General features: G+C 38.4%; 1 protein-coding gene across 1 annotated transcript in view; it reads right to left on the reverse strand.

Annotated features, from left to right (window-relative positions):
- Nucleotides 1-646: 646 nt before the first annotated feature.
- LOC113110969 (ephrin-A2-like) overlaps nucleotides 647-24,495 on the reverse strand; it is a 118,823-nt gene continuing 94,974 nt past the window's right edge. Inside the window, exons 2-4 of the mRNA XM_026275312.1 lie at nucleotides 13,037-13,329; nucleotides 6,279-6,344; nucleotides 647-3,632 (exon numbers count right to left, since the gene is read on the reverse strand). Coding sequence (XP_026131097.1) covers nucleotides 3,514-3,632; nucleotides 6,279-6,344; nucleotides 13,037-13,329 — 478 coding nt within the window. The 3' untranslated portion in view covers nucleotides 647-3,513. The remainder of the gene's footprint in view (nucleotides 3,633-6,278; nucleotides 6,345-13,036; nucleotides 13,330-24,495) is intronic.

Genomic DNA, 24,495 nt, shown 5'->3' on the forward strand with positions numbered 1-24,495 from the left:
CGTCCCTTGACTCCACCCCCACGTCAAAACAGTGCCACTAAGAGAGACGTGCAGAAAAGTAAAGCGCAAAGGGAAAATGGTATCCAAAGCTCAAACTAGACTGACACACAAAAAAAAGCAGCATTGCAAATAAATTAATAGATATGACCATGGAAAATATTTATTGGAAAATCATTGTTTCATGTGTTTTGCAATTCTTAATTTTTGTTTGCAAAAAGCAAATGTATTTTCCTCAATACTTTAAATAAAATGTTTTAAATTTGTTTTTGTTTTTATTGTTTTTGTATATTTTAAACAAGGTAAATCTTTCTGATTTAATAAAATAAAAAGTCACATCCATGGATTTTTCTGGGCTAAGCTCCGGATCTCCACTCACCCTAGAACCACCCCTGGTTATGATGATGGTTATTATTATTATTATTATTTTTTTTTTTTGGAAAATATGATTTTTTTTTTTAAGATTCTTTGATGAATAAAATGTTTCGCAGAACAGCCTTCATTTTGAAATGGAACATTTTCTTTACTGTCACTTTTGATCCTTTTAATGCATCATCGCTCAATAAAAATAAAATTGAAAATAAAGAATTTCATTCCACACAGAGTTAAAGCCTTCAAACTCACATTTCATGATTGTTAAAAAAGACTATGATTTAAACAAAAAGCTTTATTTCATTTTTTCCTTTTTTCTTGTAGTTGTCCTTTGCCAGAGCATTTGAACATTTTATATGAACTCAAAATATGTTTATCCACATGATTAACAAATAAAAATAATCTCATAGTAACACTTGGAGAAAAAAAAAACATTTTCAGGACTACATGTACCAGAATGCATCGTGATACAAGCAGGAAACAACAACAACAACAACAGCAACATCTGACTCGTCTAGACTCATGTAACTGCAGAACTGGTACCAACGTTGCTCTAATAATTCAAGGGTCTACATTATATTTTCATATCACATATGAATAATTTCTGCTGCTCTTTTGAAAAGTTAAAAATAACACAGGAAAAAAAAAGTAAAATATAAAAGTTCCAACAAACATTTAAAAAACGTTGCTCGTTCTTTTAGACGATCCATGCCGACTTGCCTTGAAATCTTCATGACATATATTTTTACAGTCACAAAACAATTCCAACGCACAAATATTCCCACATCTTTATAGTTTCTCCTTTCTGTTCTTTTTTTTCTTCATGAAATTGTCTCAAAAGCAGAAGTGCTATGTGGATTTCGAATCCCTCATATGGAGTCTCATGTAGCGCTTCTAGTTGCAGTGCAAGGCCTCGGTCCGTCAGTCTTTACGCCAAGGCCTGTGATGTCACAGCGATGTCACGGGGACCGGGCGCTCAGGGTCCTGAGGCCTCTGGTTCAGCGGTCCTCCTCAGCACGGATAAAGGGAGCAAGTGCAAGTGTGGGAGATCTATGCATGACGGGGCGGCACATAGAACTGACCACATTCCAAAATGACAGCGAGAGAGAAACAGAGAGAGAGAGAGAGGCAGATACAGAGAGCGACACAGGCTGGGACCAAAGTTAGAAAGCTGACCTGACAACAAACACTTTCTGGACACAGACATCCCCTCTTCCACTTGGCACTGTATACACTGCAGAAATACATTCTCTTAATCTGTATTTTCGTCTTGTGTATATTTGGGTAAGATATTAAGACCATAATTTTCCAAAAGAGAAAATATAATGTCTCTCAGTGTAAGATTATTATTTGAAATAATAAATCTCACACTTTTCTCCCCCCAATTTATATCTCTAGAATTATTATTATTATTATGGAAAAATAAAAAGAAGAATTCTTAAACGTAAACCTCACAAAATTTTGTTAGATTTATGCTTAAGCAAGGAAATAAAAAAGATTATTATTTGCTATGGAGCCCCTAAAGTGCCACAAAAAGCATGTACATTGTACAAAATTGTACAGAAGTTGTAAAAAAACAAAAAACAAAACAAAAACAAAATATTTTATTCTTTTATACTTCAGAATCTGCTCGTCGTTTCTTTGTAACTTTACAATTTATGTGTGAAATTTGTTTAAAAGTAAATCCTGCATTATTTTTTTTCAGTGGTACATGCATAAAAAAACAACAACAGCAACCAAAAAAAAAAAAAAAAACATTTATACACACAATGAATTCACAATGGACCAGAATTTATTATTTTTTTGTTTGCAATGTGCACAAGAAACTTTTGCATGGGCAACATCTATATGCAAATTAAAGTGTTTTAAGAAAGTTTTTGTATGTACAAAAAATCTTGTAAACACTTTTGAATGTGGAAAACCTCTGAACAAAAACATAACCATTTTCTGTTCACTTGACGTGAATGAGAAAAACGGTTGCTCTATTGTGAAAAAAAACAAGAAAATGTTTTATTCATTTTCATCTGGTATTTCTTTTTTTTTTTTTATATTTTTTCTTTTTTTACTTTATTTTTTAAACAAAGGTCACTTCAGGAGCTCCATAATTTTCCAATAGGATAAATAAAATGTCACTCAATGTAAGACTTTTATTTGAAATAATATATCCTACACAATTTTATTTCACAATTAAATGCATCTTGTTTTGCAAAGGTTTTAATATCTTTTCTTGAAAACAAGTAAAAAATAATAACTAAGAAAATGATCTTTTTGCAGTTCAAGACAGACAAGTTCATTTCAGATTAAGCACCAGTGAAAAAAGGCAATTTTTAGCTAGTTTTTTTTTTAAATCTATGCAACATTCTTGTTTTTTGTTTCTTTTTGTATGACAAAAAAAAAGAAAGATAATAATAGAAAATTCTACACTGTTGTCTGTCACTCCCCTCCCATGACTCTAAAAGCCTGAAATGTTCCATGGTTGCATGTAATCTCCTACCAAAGCCAGTATTTTTCCCACTCCCCTTATTAAAAAAGTTTATTGTAGTAGTAGTGTCTTTGGCAGATTCACAGATACAATTGTCTTCTTCTCTCAATGAGTAATGGAACAAGTTTTTTTTTTAGTAATTGTGTAAGGGAATGTGACTGCTCTGTACATTTGTTCATATGCAAACATCGGCATACACGCACCAATGAGCACAAACACACGAGCATCAACACTCACACATGCTCTCACAAACGTGGAAATTGAGCTCAGATGACAGTGAAGGCTCAGGTAGGTGGTTAACGCAGACAAACAGAGCGATTCAGATGGCAGTCGGTTGAATCTGTCTCCTGACACGCGGATGATGGTGGGATGTTGGCAGAAAAGTAGAGCGCTCTCAAAAAAGCTGGCCAATTCGCATGTCTTTTGTCAGTCGAGCAAGAGCAGGAATGCCTGAATTTGGGCATTTGGGTAGGGCATAATTGTCACTGCAAATGAGGGCTGGTTAGCGGCTTTCCTGCAGGGTTGCAGGTATGGTAAAAATCCATGTCAACGTCTGTTGGCTGGACTCCAGAGCTGAAGGGGCGTGGCGTGTCATTGTGATGCATGAAGGGGCGGGGTGAGGCAGGTTGGGTGGGCGTGGTCATGCTTAGAGGATAATAATGCTATGAGGGACACAGGAGCAAAAACAAGGGAAGCATGAGCCACAGACTGGGCGTTAATGCCCAACCACCGCTGGAGTCATCCGTCAGGAACGGCTCTGGAGACTCGTACAGAGAGTCATCTAACAAAGAAAGAAAAAGAAAAAAGGAACAAAAGTACATTAATAATTAGAATCCATCATTTTCGTTACTGTTGCACTTTTGCCTCTTCCTGTCTGCTCTACGTTAATTAAAAAAAAAAAAAAAATCACCTAGAAAATCTAGAAAACAAGCACAAAGGATTATATATATATATATATATATACATATTTGTTTTTTCAAATTGTAATTTGGTTATGATTTATGATCAGTAGAAATACGGAGTACTTTTGAAAAGTATTGTATGCATTTAAAAAAAGTGTGTGTACATATATGCATATAGGCAACATAGTTTTATAGTCTAGATTTAAAATCTATTTAATATTTTTTAACATCATATAGCTTCTATGTTGCATCTTTCTATTTTAACACACTTTATAAGTATGCTTCTTTACAAACAACATTTTTTTATATATTTTATTATCAGTAAGAAATCCGTCACAAGAACCTCTGCTTCATCACACCTTTAAGATTCTATTTTCACTCAGATTTGGACATCTTCATCTTGTCTATATGAAAAATGAGAAAGAGCTTCATTGTAAAGGCTCTGTTTTCTTTCCTCCCTCATTGCCGCCTCCTCTAGCCCTTGGCCTATCCTTGCACTTTTTTCCCAGCCTGCCTTTCATTGGGCTTTTGTCTCAGGTCCAACAATTCCCTTCCTTGATCCCTACAAACATTAAAATGGGGTCTGGGGTTTAGATTAACCCTTGTGTCCACAACAAGACTAGGATTCCACCCCGTCAGAGAGCGGGGAAAATAAACAAAGGGGTCACGGCGGATGATAAAGCTTTTCTCTGACAGGCATCTGTTGTTCTTTTCGCTACTCTCCATCCTGGATATGCACATATAAATATTTCATGAAAACACCCCAAAGCCCACTCCCCAATGAAACAATATTCGGCCTTTGCAACAACTTTCTACACCTCTGAAGCCCGACGGCGGACAAACGTTGAGACCATGAATAGGAATTTGAACAATCAACTAAACTTCAGTCAGTTTGTGACTCTCACACTCTCATGAGAACTAATCGCAGTGAAAGACAGTGTACATTATCTCTGAGAAGCTGGATGGAGTCACGAGTGCTCTTGTAAACAGATAAATGATAGAGTGAGAGGTGAATCGTTATTTCAATTTGCATGTGATTGTCTGAACTGCTCTCTGGAACACTTCTGTTTGCTAATAATTACATCACGCTAATGGGCTGTCATATGAGCTCAGGCTTCTCCTCCAAACTTGCACGACCCCTAAATGATGACTCTGGAAAATAGTGGTGGGAATCAGATTCAGTTTCCTTAATGATTTCATAAACATGATGGAAGCTCAAACTGCCAGCATTCTTTAACCTAGCAAACTTCTTTTGTTTAACATAAGAAAGAAATTCAGACAGGTTTGGAATGACATGAGGATGAGTAAATGATGACATTTTTGGGTGAGTTATCCCTTTAAGTGAGATTAAGTGAGCCCAGTTTAAACATTCTGCTGACTATAAGTAACTTTCTAACTACAAGACATCTACCAGTCATTAGAGCAGTAGTCTGTCTGCTTAATATCTGCTAACACATTATTTCGACGGTCCCCAACAGACATTCTACTGACTAGAAGTAACTTTGCGAGAACATGTATGTAAATTCATTCTACTAACCTTAATCCTAATTTAACAGTCATACTCCTGCAAGAGTTGGATGACATATAGTTACAGCAAAGTTACTTATAGTCAGTAGAATGTCAGTCAAAATAAAGTGTAGCCATTTTTTCTTTCTGATATCAGGACATGTCAAGCTATGAACTCAAAAATATGCGCTATCTATTGCATAAAAACTGGTTCTGAATTCTCAACTATACGGGGGAAACCTTTTTTTTTTTTTTTAAATATCGATTTCCACTCAAAAGCTTTTTTTAAACAGGTGTTGTGTCACTCTACACTTTTCATGTCCACGTCTTGCAGCATACCCGTGTTTTACTTCTAACCGTTTTCCTTCTTGATGCTGAGCAGGTCTAGACGAGATACATGCAAAGGCTGTATATGAAAGCCCGGCTTAGTGAACATATTTTCTGGACATGTCTGACACATCACAGTCACGAGGGAGAAAGATTTAAGCGGTGTTACACATAGCTGGCACGTCTACCTGTACTGAGGCCTCTGTTTAACTGCTGGCTATCCTGGTGTCGGTGGCTCGTGTGTGGGAACCCCTGCAGGTCTCTTAGCGTCCGGACCTGCTTAACTTGATTAGTTGCAGGTCAACGTTTTTGATTGTTATCTGGCCTATGGGAGATGAATAGCTTCCTACAGCATGTGCCCCTGAGGGGCAACACTATCGCTCCACCGTTTCTGGTATCATGAATGATCGGCCCCATAAAACCTTCGGCCCCATAAAACAAGCTGTCTTAGTCATCAGTGGAGGTCTAGAGCAATGGGAACGAAATTCCTAAAGATAAATTAGGCTAGACAAAGCTAACCATTTCACCCATCACTGGAGTTAATACAGGTGTCCCTAGAACTTCCAGGGTTGACCTGCTGGCTTCAATCAAGTGGGACACGAGGACTGGGATGTGAGGTTCCTGGTACTGATTTGCAAGTATGACCATATATAACACAAATGGACAGAGAGCAGACACTGGGATATACTTACTGGTAGGCTTGACGTACACCTTCAGCTTCAAACACGGCTTCCCACCGAGGTTGGGGTGTGGTGAGGCTGTGGAGACAGAGAAAATGACAATTAATATTCCTCATGGCTTTAAAGTATAATATCCGAATGGCTGACCTAAATCACAGAACGACAAACTAAGCCAGCCGCAAAAAAAAAAAAAAAAAAAAAAAAAAAAAACCTCAGTAAGGAGCTCAGAGCACAGTGTTATAAACACTATATAAATAAATAACAAATGTGTCTACTTAAATTATTGAAAGAATTATCTATTCTACAGTACTCATCAAACACTAAATGATGTAATTAAATCAAAGAAAGTGCAACTAATTACAGTCCATAATAATTAAGTATTAATATATTTATATATTTTACATTTATTCTGAAATAATTGTGCATCCAAAAGTTTAGTATGAGATTTTTTTTTAATTAATACTTTTTTTTGTAGCAAGCCAAAGATGCATTCAATTAATAAAAAAATACTTACATATATATATATATATATATATATATATATATATATATATATATATAGATTTTATATTATGTTACAAAATGTTAATGCTCTTTTAAAATAATGTACCATGGTTTCCGTAAAAATAATAACTTTTTTGTACATTGATAAAAGTAAGGAATATTTCTTCCAAGACACACATATTCAAATAGAAAACAGTTATATTAAACTGTAACAATATTTAACAGTGTTGCTGTTTTTATTTTTCATCAAATAAATGCAGCCTTGGTAAGGATAAAAAAACTTCTTTAAAAAATAAAATAAAATAAATTGATAATCTCACAAGTGTATATATAGTTTATTCAGGTTAGCATGACCCAGTTCGTCCCTCCTGTTAGATTTTTACTTTTTACTTCAGAAACTGTACTGTTGTGCTTTATAGCACTGCAAAACAGAAAAAGTCAAGACGAAGGCCATGTGTTGCAGTGATGGTAAACACACGTGAGATTCAGTCTCGTTGGTAAAGCCATATCTGCTGACACCATGGCAACCAGGAGCTGTTGTACTCTCTGAACCAGACACAACATCTGCCTGGAGAGCAATGAACAATTTTCCATTACTCTGCCATGTGAGTCACTCACTCATTCTCTCTCTCATCCCCACACACACACACACACACATGCTACACATGGCTGAGAGAAAGCACTTCGAGTCAGTTATCCATTGAAAGTGTAACTTCATTCTGGTGCTCGTTTCCCCTCATCTCCTTCAAAAGCACACAAATGGATTTTTGGCTAATTTTTCAAGATCGCAAATGGAAAACAAATCATGATTTTTGCCATGAAACAGTTTTCTGTCCGCTCTTTAGATACATAAAAATTCCTTTAGCAATTACCACAAATCACTCAGCGGCTCAGCTAATGGAGAGCTGATGTGTTCTGCACAAAAGCTTCTTTTGGGTGAATTCTGCTCTAACAGGTGTTCTTAAGTGTGTGGACGAAAAATCGGCACATAGTGTTCTCATGCTTTTATAAAAAATAACTCAAAATCTAAGCTTACATTTTAGTTTAGTGGACAAAGTAATCACTTTGTTATTCAGACAATTCCTTTCTACTGCATTTTATAAAACAACAACAAAAAAAGACTAAACAAAAAAAGTAACAAAAAGTAGCATTGTAATAATAATAATAATAAAAAAACAGTAGTACTATGCTTTTCTTTTAAGTAAGTATTAAGACTACTAGTGTCATCAGCTCGAATGGAAAAATTACTATTTTCAAACAGGTTTCTCAAAGACTCTTACCCCATCTTTTATTGGCCAGAGAAAAATACGAGATCTACCCCAAACACATGAAATTAGTTGAGCCAAAATGCATTAAATTGATAAAAAATGTGAGTAAAGCCATTTATGCTCTTACAAAATGTTTCTTTTTGACTGCTGTTCTTCTGAAATTTCTACTGGTAATAAAATCCCGAAAAATATAATCATTGTGTCTTGAGCAACAAATCAGCATATTATGATTTGATTTCAATTTGTAATAATATTTCACAATACTGCTGTTTTAATTTGTAATTTTTATCAAATTCTGTTGATCGTTCATCACTCTTGCTATGTCGGGCTGGTTGGAATTCTCAATCAAACAGAGAAATGTTTTGAAAGCGCCTCACAGACACAGTGTTTACACACTTTTCAGAGGAACCCACCAACAAATTGTTTACTTTGGCTCGCTCTGTGGGATAAAAGAAAATTTCAACATTTAAAAAATTGGACATTTAACCACTTTAGTTAAGAAATTATCAAACAGAAAAAAAAACACTCACTCGAAAATAAACTTATGCTATGATTAATGATGTACAGTATGAAGAAAAGTGACAACAAAAGAGATTTTAGATTTTTTTGAAGTTTTTTTTTTCTGTGTGTATAAACAGAGGCCTATCAGAAATCTGGTGTGTGTGTGTGTGTTGGGAGTGTCTGAAATTCCCATTTGCTGTATTCAAGCAGACAGGCCTGTGAGAATGTCACAGTTGCCATTCACTCAGTCACCCTCTCCGGTGGGTCGAGGCGGGGTCGACCCAAAGGTGATGGACATCCTCTATTGTTGTGGGATAACCAAACTAAGCCTCGGTCACCCCCCCGTAACCCCGTGGCAGAGCCCTTTGCCTCATAACCCCAGGGGCCATGACAGCAACAATATTGATAGTAGCCAAACACTTCTCTGGAGGAGGAGCTGGCCTCGTCTGATGAATAGCCAGACTAAGTACTTCTCAGCCCAGGCCGCTGTCTGGAACAAAAGGTGCACAATAGCGGGTCTCGCACCAAGCGACAGGCCGGACTGCATTAAAAACAGCTCAGGACAGGCATAAGAAACACCCGGCCTCGAGTGCAAACTTTGAACCCTGGGTTCTTTCTTTCCTTTCTTTTTTCTTTGATTGACCCTCTTCTGTGTCTCCGTTTTCCCCTCGCAAAGGGGTGACAACGTCCCATGGATGGAAGGAAGGTCTGGGACGCCCCGCTGGTTTGGCGACATTTCTGTGACGCCTACCACATTTCCTGGACAGCCATGATATTTGAAGCAATACCCACTCGGGACACCCTGCGCCTGCTTTGAGTCAAACGAGCAGCACATTTTCAAATCACATTAAAGTGAAAGGAATAGAATGAAAATCTGTCCCTGTTTACTCGCACAAACTCTTTTCATCTTCTTCAGTGAGTTGCTATTTTCCGAAAGTGCAAGTGTAACTGAAGCTACACTAAAAGCTTTAAAAAATAACCAAAAGTACAATAAAAGAAGGAAATAGGACTTGTGCGCTATATTCAAAGTGTCCTAAAGCCACACACAATAGCTTTGCGTAAAGAAAAAGACAAACATTTCTGTCTGCCACAGCTATCAAATCTCACTTTCACTTTCAGTACATTCAAACTTGACTGAAATTTTGATGTGTTCGGTTGCAAGACATTTTAGACCATGAGATGTTGATAAGTTAACATCTTTTTTAGAGTAGATGTAAAAGGTAATACTACTCCTTTAAGCACAGAAAGCCCTCAGATTTTCATCCTTAACCTTAAAGCCTGCTCTGTATTTCTGGCCTCTAAATCTTTGGCTGTTAGATACAACAGATGGCCACGAACCATTAGAAATGAGTCTTCAGTGATTATTAGGACAAATGTGCTTTTAGCTTTCAAAAGAGCAATTTGTGTGACTATGCTTTCAGCATCAGGTGTCCCGACACACAATGGGAGGTTTATAGTCATGAGCGGAGCTGCAGGTTGGGTCCCTCTGAGCCCCAAACCTCTGAACTGCTGAGCTCTGAGGGCACAGGGCCAGTTCTAAGGCAACCCGGGACACGGCAAGCATGGCGAGCGCTAGAAATCATGCTGTTCTACATAATGAGCTGCATTCGTTTAAAATAAAAAAAGCTGCACTCTTTTATCACATGAAAACTTTGCTTTCAAAGTCCCTTCTCTCTCTGAAAGTTGGAATAAACACACACACACACACACATACAGAAAAAAGCATAAGTGAGAAGAAAAAAGAAGGGGGAAAAAAACAAAAAAGAGGAGAAATTGCCTCATTAATGCATCCTGCGTGCTGCCCTGAGCCTTTTCCTTTTGCCTGTGCCCAGCGGGAGCCCTTTTTATCAGGCCAAAGGACACCTTTCACAAGACCATTAGTGAAACAGGGACAGATGCACCCCGGCAAATCCCCTCCTGTCATGCAAGTGAGAGCAAAAGAACAGGATAAAGCAGAACCCCACTCGATTCGTCCGGCCGGGAGAAGGTCTGACCTTGAGGCAGTGGGCGGGCCGCCTCAGGAGAACGAGGTGTCAGGCCTGTCGTCCGGGCACCATCCCGAGCCAAAAACTCCTCCTCCAGGTTAATGGCTTTTAGCTGTTATCTGAAAAATGGTAATAGCTGGCACCCCAGAAGCTGTGGATGCAATTACCCCCATCAGGATCCTCCTGTTAAATATGATTTGACCAATCAGCATAATTTGGACAGTTACGCATGATGGCCTTGGTAACTGGTTTTGCACCGATCTCACTCAGAGCGGCAAAGTGCATGGCTAATAGTGCACATGCCATTCAACAAATTGACATTTTCATCAGGAGGAGACACCAGGACACTGCCAAACTCTGCTCCCAAGTGACTTTACTAGAACCGGACTTTCTGCTTCGACTCCTCTGATTAAAGTCCTAGACATTCAAATCACTATAATAAATATCTCCAAATGCACCAAACATGACTTCAATGAATGCAATAGAGCGTGGCAGACATTTAAATGACAGTATAATTTATTTTTATGTTTAAAGTGGCCAGCGCTGGAAAAGAGTGGTCCACCTGGCACACCGCACCAAAATGCAACATAACAGTTTTATAGAGAAAAAGCTTCCTACTGTACAGAAATGTGTTAACTTGGACACATGAACAGTAGTTTGAGTCAAAAAAAGACTGACTAGTTCTTGGTAATGCACAGTGGATTTGATATTTACTGTGAAAATATAACACAACTGTATACTGGTCCAAGTAGTAGGTAGAAAGATAACAATGTCTTGCATGCCGAACATCAAAACCTTTCAATCAAAGTGGTAGTTTACCCCAAAATTATTATCATTATTATCATTCCGAATCTGTATGGCACATTATAACGGAAAATTATGGTGCTAATAATCAGTCATTTTCTTAAAAGCCCTTTGTGCCCATTCACTTTCATTGTATACAACATGAACATTCTGCTAAATTTCTCTTTTATTTTAAACTGAAGAAACTTCAGCTTCATAAAGGTTTGGAATCACAAGATGGATGATGATGAGTTAATTTTTTTGGGTGAACTCTTTAAACCCTAATGAAAAAAAAAAAATATTTATTCAAAATACATTTATTTCAGCCAAGGTATACTATAAATACATTTACATATTTATCTGATTAATAAAAATACGATGCAATTGTACTTTCAGTATACTAAACTGCCATACTTAAAGTCTGCTAAATTGGAAAAACTGGAAAAATTTTGTACTAAATGTACTTTAATTGTGCAGAAGTACTGAAGTCCAACTAAAGGTATACTGAAGTATATATGGGACCATGGAGCACAAAACCAGTCTTAAGTATGGATCAAAATGATCGTTTTTTTTTTTTTATGCCAAAAGTCATTAGGATATTAAGTAAAGATCATGTTCCATAAAGATATTTTGTAAATTTCCTACCGTAAATATATAAAAAACATTATTATTTTTTTAAACATGCATTGCTAAGGACTTCATTTGGACAACTTCAAAGGTGATCTTCTCAGTATTATTATTATTATTATTTTTGCACCCTCACATTCCAGATTTTCAAATAGTTGTATCTCAGCCAAATATCGTCCTATCCTAACAAACCATACATCAATGGAAAGCTTAAAAATTGACCCTTATGACCAGGTCAAGTGTCATATATTTGATTGTGCTAAAGTGGAACTATTGCAAGTATACTTTAGATACACTTTAAATATCTTGCATTTAAAGGCAGGTATATTCAAAGATCACACAATACTCATCAACAATTAAGTTAAAACACATTTTAGGCTTAAGATTAAGAAATGTGCATTATGCACAAGTAGTCCTCCAAATAAAGTTTCATTATAACTATAAAATAATGTATTTTAAATAAACTACTTTTTTATTGGGTGGTGACCCATTCCTTCAATCTTCAGCAAATCAAGAAAATCGTCCCTCAGAAACAAACCCCATGGAAATAACACAAAAATCGAAAGGGAATTAACAATTGAGTGTTATCCTTGCGATGTCAAATCAGGGAAACTTATGTTACTGTTTGTTTACTCTGGTAAACCACGTCTACTGTAGATGGGCCAGCCATTTACAAACAATATCCTGCTCTATATACAATATTGTGCATAACAGATTTATTTAATGTAAATTCAAGATGTGTAACCTGTAATTTTAAGTTTCAGTTACATTTTGTGTTGGGTTCTCTAAAACATATCGTTATAGCATTAACCAAAGATGGACTGGCGTATATTTTATTGCATTCAGCCATAGGTCTCTAGAGACCAAATAACAGGTTTCAGCAGACTGAACAGTGTGGCATATGTTATTGATCAGATGTTGTTGTGAAGTCTGCCCGTCCTTATCGAGTCTTCCTTTACCCTCTATAGTTCCTGTAACCCAAGAACCATTCATTCAATGAATGATTGCACCTTGGGGCCATACTGACACCTGGTCACAGGAAAATGCAGACGAGGGGGTTCGAAGTTAAAGAATTAGAGTAAGAAGGGAGGAGGTTACTCACAGATGTAGTAGTATTCGTGACCTGGGCGGAACTCAAAGCCCAGAGAGAAGGGTGTGAACAGCTGGAACTTCTCTGAGAACTTGAGGGGCCCATTCGGACTCATTGGGCGGTTGCATTCCCAGCGCTTGAAGCCTTTCATGTGGTGGTTGCAGGTGGTGTAGCCGTCATAGTTGACCATGAAAAGGATGTAGCGCTCCATGCGCTCCTGAGGAAGATGGTCCTCGTAGTGTGGACAGTAGATGTCCAGGTAGTCGTTGATGGCCACTTCCACTGTGTATTCACCATGCAAGAATCTGAGGAAATAAAGACAAACAACTTAGTTGAGATCGACAAAACTGCAAAAGTTCTCACAATGACAGGCCGTAGATTGGGAACGTGCCATCTTTTAACCCAAAACTCGAAAGTGAAATTGCTAGTAGCTCCTGTCACTCATAGTGCAGATATTTTCCATGTTCTATGTGACAGGATGGGATTGGTCGAGGGGGACTTGGCGCTAAGGGCCAAAATGACTGGAATGACCAAGTGGAATTGGATGAGCAGAGATTGACAGGGGTTCAGAGAGAGAAAGCCACTTCATTAAGGGTTTTCACATGGTCTGGCTTCAGCCCAGCTCTTCTGAAATGAGTTTGCTGGCTGGGGCAATTTAGACACAAATTGAGCACCTGCAGGAAGGTGGGACTCGAGACGCAGAAACTGCAGCTACTTCAGTGGAACTGTGACTTCATGTGCAGTCAAATGCACAGCTACTAAAAAGCATTCGGACACTTAAAGGGATAGTTCACCTTAAAATTAAAATCCTGTCATCGTTAACTCGCTCTCAAGTCACATGACCATGTTTTTTTTCTGACATTGAATATGAAGCCTTTTTATTTACCGATAATGATATGAAGCCTTGCAGTTCACAAGAAAACAGAATGTATTGTCGACACAGACACAGCAAAACACACACATGAACATGTGTGAACTTGAGTTCTTCAGATCCTCTTTTTCTGTCCACAGTGTGAAGATTACATGAATAAGATCTAACGGCTCCAGCCGAGAGACTCTAATGGTCTGTCACCAGTGCGGTTGACACACCTGCTCCATCCTCCATCTTCCAAACCATCAAAGCAGCCCCCTTCACTACAGACACTACAGAACATAAGACAGCAAACTCAAATCAAGTGTTCACACTATGAGATGCTATACCAGGGTGCTTCATCCAATTTAAGGGAATATCAAAGGGAAACAAAGACGAGATGAAATCAAAAGAAACACACAGGGTCAACAAAAGCCTATACACAAAAGGTCTGTGCTAAAACCTGCTGGAATGGAATCTCATAAACAACTAATTTCCTACATAGGCAGAAACCCATACAGTGCAGTTTAACATACCTGACTGAACGTTTCGCACGGTTTCAAAGGGAAATATCCACTGAGTAACACTAAAACACGGGTTCATTACGTGAACCCTGGCATGTTTTTATCACGTTTATCTAGGTACAGTATTGTTCAAAATAATAGCAGTACAATGTGACTAACCAGAATAATCAAGGTTTTTAGTATATTTTTTATTGCTACGTGGCAAACAAGTTACCAGTAGGTTCAGTAGATTGTCAGAAAACAAACAAGACCCAGCATTCATGATATGCACGCTCTTAAGGCTGTGCAATTGGGCAATTAGTTGAAAGGGGTGTGTTCAAAAAAATAGCAGTGTCTACCTTTGACTGTACAAACTCAAAACTATTTTGTACAAACATTTTTTTTTCTGGGATTTAGCAATCCTGTGAATCACTAAACTAATATTTAGTTGTATGACCACAGTTTTTTAAAACTGCTTGACATCTGTGTGGCATGGAGTCAACCAACTTGTGGCACCTCTCAGCTGTTATTCCACTCCATGATTCTTTAACAACATTCCACAATTCATTCACATTTCTTGGTTTTGCTTCAGAAACAGCATTTTTGATATCACCCCACAAGTTCTCAATTGGATTAAGGTCTGGAGATTGGGCTGGCCACTCCATAACTTTAATTTTGTTGGTTTGGAACCAAGACTTTGCCCGTTTACTAGTGTGTTTTGGGTCATTGTCTTGTTGAAACAACCATTTCAAGGGCATGTCCTCTTCAGCATAGGGCAACATGACCTCTTCAAGTATTTTAACATATGCAAACTGATCCATGATCCCTGGTATGCGATAAATAGGCCCAACACCATAGTAGGAGAAACATGCCCATATCATGATGCTTGCACCTCCATGCTTCACTGTCTTCACTGTGTACTGTGGCTTGAATTCAGAGTTTGAGGGTCGTCTCACAAACTGCCTGTGGCCCTTGGACCCAAAAAGAACAATTTTACTCTCATCAGTCCACAAAATGTTCCTCCATTTCTCTTTAGGCCAGTTGATGTGTTCTTTGGCAAATTGTAACCTCTTCTGCACATGCCTTTTTTTTAACAGAGGGACTTTGCGGGGGATTCTTGAAAATAGATTAGCTTCACACAGATGTCTTCTAACTGTCACATTACTTACAGGTAACTCCAGACTGTCTTTGATCATCCTGGAGGTGATCATTGGCTGAGCCTTTGCCATTCTGGTTATTCTTCTATCCATTTTGATGGTTGTCTTCCGTTTTCTTCCACGTCTCTCTGGTTTTAAGGCATTGGAGATCATTTTAGCTGAACAGCCTATCATTTTTTGCACCTCTTTATAGGTTTTCCCCTCTCTAATCAACTTTTTAATCAAAGTACGCTGTTCTTCTGAACAATATCTTGAACGACCCATTTTCCTCAGCTTTCAAATGCATGTTCAACAAGTGTTGGCTTCATCCTTAAATAGGGGCCACCTGATTCACACCTGTTTCTTCACAAAATTGATGACCTCAGTGATTGAATGCCACACTGCTATTTTTTTGAACACACCCCTTTCAACTAATTCAACTAATTGCCCAATTGCACAGCCTTAAGAGCGTGCATATCATGAATGCTGGGTCTCATTTGTTTTCTGAGAATCTACTGAACCTACTGGTAACTTGTTTGCCACGTAGCAATAAAAAAACATACGAAAAACCTTGATTATTCTGGTTAGTCACATTGTACTGCTATTATTTTGAACAATACTGTACATATTTCTGGGTTTTTATCACGTTGCTACACCAAACCCAACCCTAAACCTACCCGATAGAGTTAACAAATGCACAACTGATATAAAAACGCATTTGTTGATGTGACTGTGCCATTTCAACTTTGTTGCATGCAGATTTGAAATGCTTTGTCGAACTGTGGTTACACGTGATTTAAACCAAAACTCCTCGCCTCTGAAGTCCGTCTCCGTACTCCGTGAGCTACCGAACAAACCTAACGCCTCTGAAAACCCATCGATATGAACCTGGATATGAGCGATGCTAATGCATCAGTTTTCAAATCTCCCAGCATATTAATTTTTTAAGTCATAACATTACATTCTTTAAGTAATTGTGCGCAAATTACCCTTTATTAATCGAAACTCTGTACATTTTTCTGAAAAGGAATAAAAGGTTTCGGAGTTTTACTGCCTCTAGTGGTCATTTCTTTTGGAAACTGCAGTGATATGTCCTTATTTGTATGTATTTCGCATCTCGTGAAAAAGTGCCCCCAGGTATGTATTTGCCATGAGACCAGGTTGGATCTGGAGGCAGGTTTTTGGAATGAAACCAAAGACTTTGACAAACTATAAAACATCCTTCCCCCAAAAATGAAATCACATGATATACAAAGAAAACTCAAAAGCTGCTTCACTTTGCCGACTGTTGTCTACATGAATCAGAACATCACACGACTCTTTTTCTGGAGGTCCTTGAGGGGAGAGAGGGCAGAGCCGGGGCTAGGGGTGAGGGGGCAGTAGGCGGGGGAGGGGGTGGTGTTTGGAGTGAGATTTGGCATCAGATGACAGCTAATCTAGGTCTGGAATTACTGTCAAAGGGCCAAGACAGGCCAAACACCAGCTGTAGCAGCACAAGCTAAAGATGAAGCTCCTTCAGCTTTACATCTCCTCGCCTTATCACCGAGGCCCAGAGAACAACCCCCGTCACACTGCATGACTTCATCCCTCTCTCAAATTTTTTGTGTCACTTTCTTCTTTGGCCATCAGCAATAATTTAAACCCCCATGTTTATAGGATCGATGACCTGGGCTGCGTTTCCCAAAAGATGGTCATAGGTCTATGATGTACTTAAAGGGATAGTTCACCCCAAAAAAAAATTCTGTCATTAATTACTCACCCTTATGTCGTTCTAAACCCGTAAGAGTTCATCTCCGTTCATCTTCAGAACACAAATTAAGATATTTTTGATGAATTCTGAGAGCTCTCTAACCCCCCCACAGACAGCAATGTAATTACCACGATCAAGGTCCAGAAACGTAGCAAGGTTATCAGTGAAATAATCCGTATGACATCAGGGGTTCAACCGTAATTTTACGAAACTACAAGATTACAATTTGTGCGCAAAGAAAAATAAAATAAAAAAATATCTTTTTTTCCCAAAGATAAATGGAAGTTTTACAGGTTTGGAATGACATGAGGGTGAGTAATTAATGACAGAATTTTCATTCTTGGGTGAACTATCCCTTTAAGCTTACAATGCTTTTGGGCAAATGCAGTCCTGGACTACATCACTGATGCTGTCTTAGTTCGCCTTGTATCCAATGAACTCAATAAAACATCTTGAAAAAACAACCCATGTTCATCTCATACCGCCTCAGCAAAGAGCACTTCGATATTTCTCTCCCTGGCAGGGGAAAATGCTTCGTTCTCTCCGGAGATGTCTGTACTCTGTCTTATTTTCTTGTTATGCGTTTTTGTGTCATCTTGCCTCTAATCACGGCTTTCCAGTAAACGATATCGAGAGCCGAGCAAAGAGTAATGGGAGCAGAACTCTGCCATAGGACCCTCCTGATGTTTACGGAGCTCTTAATTTAATCACCCTGCCATAAAAACATGTGTTAGCGGTCCTTTAATGCAAAGTGCGTTATCATTACTACACATTCCGCGGGTCAGGCATATCTCTTTCAGATTCATACGGTGCATTACGCCTTAACAAATCAATATCAATGCCCCGTCCCCCCTTTCACTCCCAGATGTCATTAAATCTGGAGGAGTCGGCCAAATGATCCGACACACTGAGGCAACACGTCATTCCCTTTGATTCAAAAGTATCTCGGTATAAAAAATGACCTTACAGCCAGTGGCTGGTGGGTACGGGGTAGTGGAGGGGGGAGATGACAGATGGAAATATCAATAAGTGAGCCCAGAATGTTTAGAGAGAGCTAATGCATGCAGTTAGGTGAGCTCGCTTCATCAATCACACTGTAGTCACTGGTCTACTTCCTTTTCGAGTCCTCAGAGCACAGGCCCGATCAGACCTCCCTGAACTCTTCTTCCGCCGCTACATCAACAACTGATCTCATATCAGCTCTAAATGAGCTGTATAACCTCCCTTTCACAGTGAGATATTTTCATCATGTCTACAATCCAGTTAGAACCCAAAAAGCTTTTACAGTCTGAAGCCAAAAATAACCTATTTAGGTTTACAAATAACTTTTTCTTTTATCCTTTTCTCCTAAGCAAGAAAAATCACACAGTAGATATCGTCATTTCAGGACAACAGTGAAGTTGAATGGAGAACAAAATGGGACTTCTGCTAAAGTATTCTGCTCCTCAGAACTCTACCCAAAGAATAAGATCCTCAATATCACAATTTTCATAAAAGATTTAAAAATGGTTTCAAATTGGGAACACATTTGTCATGTAATACTATGCAATGTTATGTCTACAATTGTCCCAGTATATATATAATTTTTTTTTTTACATTATATTTTTAACTTCTAAAGAACCAAGTAGGCAACTCAAAAAACACTATAAAGCAGCTGATGTAGTAGGAAAATTGTGGAATTATGGTGAAGCAAAGAGCCACTGAAGCATGCGGTACATCCATGTTATAAACTTCTCTTGATGCACTTTGATTCATTAAATACGTCCTTGAAAGCTTTGTTTAATTTGTTTCATTAAATATGTCCTTGATTGCTTCTAAAATTCCTAATTAAATTTAATGGTGATGTATGCCTTTGGTGCAAAACCTGTACTAAGTTTCTTTCTCTTCCCATCTGGAGGAATGTATGTGTGCAGAAATCTATCTCTGGATTTTGGGGGTCTTTGGGTCTTTGGTTCAGTCTTCAGCTGCTATCATCCCCATGGGACTTCAATTAATCAAACCAAACCACTCTCGTTTGGCGTGTTTAGGAGTAGGGTGACTCTCGGGGTGAACTTTCCTGGCGGTGCGGTCAAAGAAGGGGTTTGAAGTGCCGTGATTTACAGCAGCGTCTGGCCGACAGAGAGCCTCAGATCCAGATTTCAGAACTTCCTTTAGCAAATGTTTGCATGTAGAAGAGTCTGCTTTCCAGGCCTATGACAGGAAGCATCTTCATTGGAAGAAGTTAAAGCCAAGCAAGCAGTCCAGGTAAGAAAGAATCCATGATTTATCATGGTATTTAGAGACTTCTGACTGGTACAAAGAAAGTCAGTTTGACCATTAGAATATTTAATGTGTCTCTCTCATGCAATCTTGTGAATTTCAGGACTGGACTATTGAAGTGGAAAAGTGGTTTTATAAATGAAACATCTTATGTATTGTGTTACACCAACCACCGAAAGTTAGGGTAGGGTGGAGGTTTACCTCAGTGCAATTGGACAGTCTAGCTGTCTGGAAGGAGAGAGAAATGAGACAATCTTATTCCTCTTTAGAAAGCCCCTCCCTCTAAGCCAAGTGATTCATAAAATTTTGTGCCACAGTTTGCCATAGAGCAGATGCTAAAATTTGCCAAGCTCTGACAGGTCAAACAGAAATTATGAGTCTTGTTGAGTTTGGCCCTCATTTAGAAGTTCTTGTTGTTGTTTTTCTGTCCCGAACTTTTAGTTGAGTTGCAGCCAAAGCAAATATGTGCGTTTATTCTGCAATTAACCAATGACCTGGCCATAATAGTTTAGGTCAAACACAGCCAGCTAATAACCTGGCACAAGACTCAAACACTTCAGGGGTAATTCTGCCTCAAATGCATCATCACCTCGGGCATGCTGCAGGGCTATGTACTGGGCCCGCATGAGTTTTGAGATTATGATGGCAGGTTAGTTCTGGTGTCAGGGGTTTAGTGACACATTTCATGCTGGTGTTTATACCAAACAGAGGGAGAGGGCATGCGTTTAGCATGTGTGTGTTTGTGTGCATGTGTGTGAGAATTGTCCTTTGTGCCGAAAGCTCTGGGTCTGGAACCCATTTCCACATGCTCAGTTTGGGCTTGGTCTGTGGACCACTTCTCCCCATGTGGAACATGTTTATTGTTCTTTGTGTCAGGCAGACGCTGAGACCTCCATGCCCCCCCCCCCTCCACATCTCCCTGCAATCTCTCCTGTTATTCCAACTCTGCTTGAGCAATTTTTCTATCACAGCATTTATGCAAACGTTATCCCAGCTGACGTTCAGCCAGGGCTAAAAAACTCTGTCAAGGGGGGGTTGGACGGGAAAAATAAAACAAACAAAAAAGAAGAATAGGACAGAAGACCCAGAGGTCAAAACACATGTGCCCTGTGTGAGAGGAAAAGTAATAGTTGTTTTGTGCCCCTTCTTTAACCCTTCTTTAACACAAAAGTCTACTTATACGTTCAGGTGAGCAGGTGTGTGTGTCTGTAATTTTCCAGGTGCTGTATGTTCTTTATAAAGGTTCATGTTCACATCCACCTTCTCTTCACATGGCGTTTACTCTGGACCGCTGTTAGATAAAAGTACCCCGTCCTCACTTTGACACTACGCCCCCATGTTTAATAACATTTTTATGCCTCTGCCTGCTTTGTAAGACCTTTCAGTCACTGAAAGTTGGTGGGAGAAAATAGAAGTGACTGGTGCAGTCCAGCAAATGAAAGGACAGCAAGCAAATCGGTGTTCTATCATCAAAAGTGTGCTCAGAGAGCAGCGGCGCTGGGATGCTGTCTGTCATTGTACTGCAGCTCTAATGGGCTGCTAATGGAGGATGTTTAAACACATGGCGGCTTCACTTCAGCTACTCTGTATGTTTACATCCTTGTATGTATGCATATTAATATTTTTAACACAAATTTTCATATTGGGTTTTTTGCCTGTAATCAACCAGAACAGGACAGAATCAATGGAAAATGCTATAAGTTGGGGTTGGGAAGTGACCTGAAATGGATTTAGACCGCGGTCACCTGTGAACAAGTTTGAGGGTGAACAATAAGCCATGACTCTGCCATCAACTCCTGAATAAGGACACAATATTATACTGAAATAGATTCAGTGTTTTATCATCAGAGACATGCTGTTTTATGATTCATATTTCTATACAGTAGGGTTTAAAAAAACGGAGACCACTATAATCATAACGTTTGATACAGATTAGTTTTACTATTTTTACAATGGTTAAGTATTTTGAATTATTCGATGGTAAACAACTAATAAATGTTATTACAGACCTATACTTTTATAATTCACAAAAACAATGTACAGTATAAAAGCAGATCTCTATTTAGAAATTTGAGGGAAAAAAAGTTAGTTGTTATTAAATTATCAGTGTTTTTAGAAATTATGTGAATGTTAAATCAAAATAGTGAAAATTAGTAAGCACAATAACATCTCAATAACAAAAATGTTGGATGATACCAACACATAATAACCATAAAAATCAAATCTTGGTCAGTAATGCATTCACAATATATTTCTAATATGCAAATAAATACATTCACAAACATTTCTTTATGTATTTTTCAATTCAAAAAGACAATTCTTTAATTCAGATTTTGAATCCCAGCGTGGTCTCAGACACTTGGGATGCCACTATATTTACGTTTTTTTACGTTTACCTTTTCTCTAAGAAAAATACTGTTATTAAAAGCTGAGGATGTCTGCCATTTATTTTAAATATGTGCGTTTGGATCTCTTCGTCACCATTTACTCTAACGGCGAGTGTAATGAGGCTTCTAGGATTTAATGGCTCAGCTAAGAAACATCTCTCTCATACCTGGAGATGCCTGTTGAGAAGCCACTCTGCATCCAGTCTTTATCCCTCACTGCTCCCCCCCAAAAAACACACACTGTCTAAACCAATACACACCATACACCTTCAACAACACACACAATGCTTAAAACAACACAAACCACCCACGACACATAGACTCCCTACAACACCTACAACACATTTGTAGGCCTTCGTGTGTGAGAGAGAGTAACAGCAGTAGTGGTTATAGCAGATGTTAGAGATTAACAAGGATTTCTCAGGCACACACTCCTAGAAAACAGGAAACTGGAAATGCAACTTCATCACACAACACCTGCACACTTCAACATAACTTTTTAAAATGATTATTACTACAAACACAATCCCTATGAGATCATATTTACTCATATAAATATGTATTTTAATGTATACAGTAATTATACACATACCATATACTTATAATGTTAGGATATAAAATAACAATCAAATATAATGTATAATTGTTTTTATTAATTTATTACACTTTAGTTTTATTTACAGGAATAAATTACGTTTTCCAAGTGTCCAATCTGTTCTACATTCAAATAGAAGTGCATAAATAAAATATTCTGAAAACATTTGAACTATTGATGCATGGAATATTTACAGAGAGGCTGCATGCAACGTTAACCCTTTATACCTCCATCATATGTAATCACTTTCAGGTGGTGTGAAGTGTGTATTTCATGGCATGGCACCAGATTACTGCGATTAAAGGGAATGAAATCCACTCTCTGTGCGCGTTACGTCCTCTAGGGGGCTGCTGGGATCCGCGCTGTGTGATGGTGAGCGCTTTTCTCCACAGTGTGATAACATGCTGTTTTTCTCATCATGGGGTGAGTAAACACCTGTCTTAGAAAATACGCCATCGCAAACAAACAAACCAGAGTGGAGCGAGATGCTTGTACGCACTGACACATGCATGTAAAACTAAACACATGCATACAAGCCTCTAAACGTACACACACACACACACACACAAACTAATGTCCTCCGCCTAATTGTCGCTCCCATAACAAACACACAAAAGAGCTGCTCTTGGGTTTCTGCCTCTTGGCGTAAAAAGGGACTGGGTTTGTCAGAGGGCATCAAACAGAAAATGATAGTAATGCCATGCACTCTAAAGCTAAGTGTATCACGCGTCCCACTCTCCCTGACCTGCCCTCTTTGTCTTTTTTAACACCATTAGCAAAGTGCAGTGTAATAGCGTTATAAGCCCGCCCCGGTTCACAGGAGAAGGATTGGGTGACGGACTCTCATCCACTCGGTCCGCTCTCATCTTGTCCGGCCTCTTTTAAAAGGGCTTGATGTATTCTTTTCTTTCTCGCCCATGAGTACCGCCATTTCCTCAGCGTCGTCCCACTCTGTCAAACATCTTGTGCTGGATTCTTCCCCCTAAAAGCACTAACCACTGTTCTCTGTGCTTTTCTTGAGGTTTTTAAAAAGATCCTCAACATGACGCGCTAACCCAAAATGAACCTGTGGCTAACTATTTTCAGTGAGAAAAAGCCATCGAGTGTAATCTGCGGCTTCTTTGCTTAAAGGCTTTCAAAATTTCTTCTTTCACTTACAAAAGGGAGTGAGACAAAAGTGCAGGAAATATGATAAAACTACTGGCACCCTTTGACTTTAGGTACATATATGTACTTTTAAAGCAAATAATGTCCAAAGAGAGAGTGTAAGCATTATGTTTTTGCAAGTGCGTGTCTGAGAGAGATGATAATAATGGCACAAGCAATTAGCAGTTTTGCTAACATCTGCTATTTTGCAAACTTCAAGCTGAAACCCTGGCCCCTCAAAAATCTTTTTCCATTCCAAAATGATTGTGTATTCAAACTTAACATTAAATCTATTTTGCTAGGCTCACATTTTCTCTTCTCTATTGCCTGTGACGTCTCAGCACAGGATAGTTGCTGGTGATTAGCGTGTTAGCGTCATTGTAGCAAAACTTTCCTTCAGCTGCTGAGTAGTCATATGGCATTCACTGCTCAGGTGATTAGCCAAAATACATACAACAGCTGAGAGTGACAGCCATTGAGATGAATGGAAAAGCTTCCTTTAGGTATTATAGACTTCCTTGACCCAAATGTGCACAATGATTCACAGGTGGATTTATTTCTAATTGACTAGTTTTCCGATAACCTAAAAGAGAACTGTCATAGTGATATCTGTCAGGTAAAATAGAAAATTGATGCTTAAAATTACCGTAAAAAACATTTCATACTACCAATTTCTCACTCAGAATTTTTATTAGTGCTGGGAAATGATTAATCGTGATTAATCACATTCAAAATAAAAGTTTTTGAGTACATATTATATGTGTGTGTACTGTGACACACACACACACACACACACACAGTATATATTTCAGAAAATTGTGATTAATTGCGATTAATCGTTGCCC

Source organism: Carassius auratus, chromosome 11 (genome assembly GCF_003368295.1).
Source record: "Carassius auratus strain Wakin chromosome 11, ASM336829v1, whole genome shotgun sequence".
NCBI classification, from domain to species: Eukaryota; Metazoa; Chordata; class Actinopteri; order Cypriniformes; family Cyprinidae; genus Carassius; species Carassius auratus.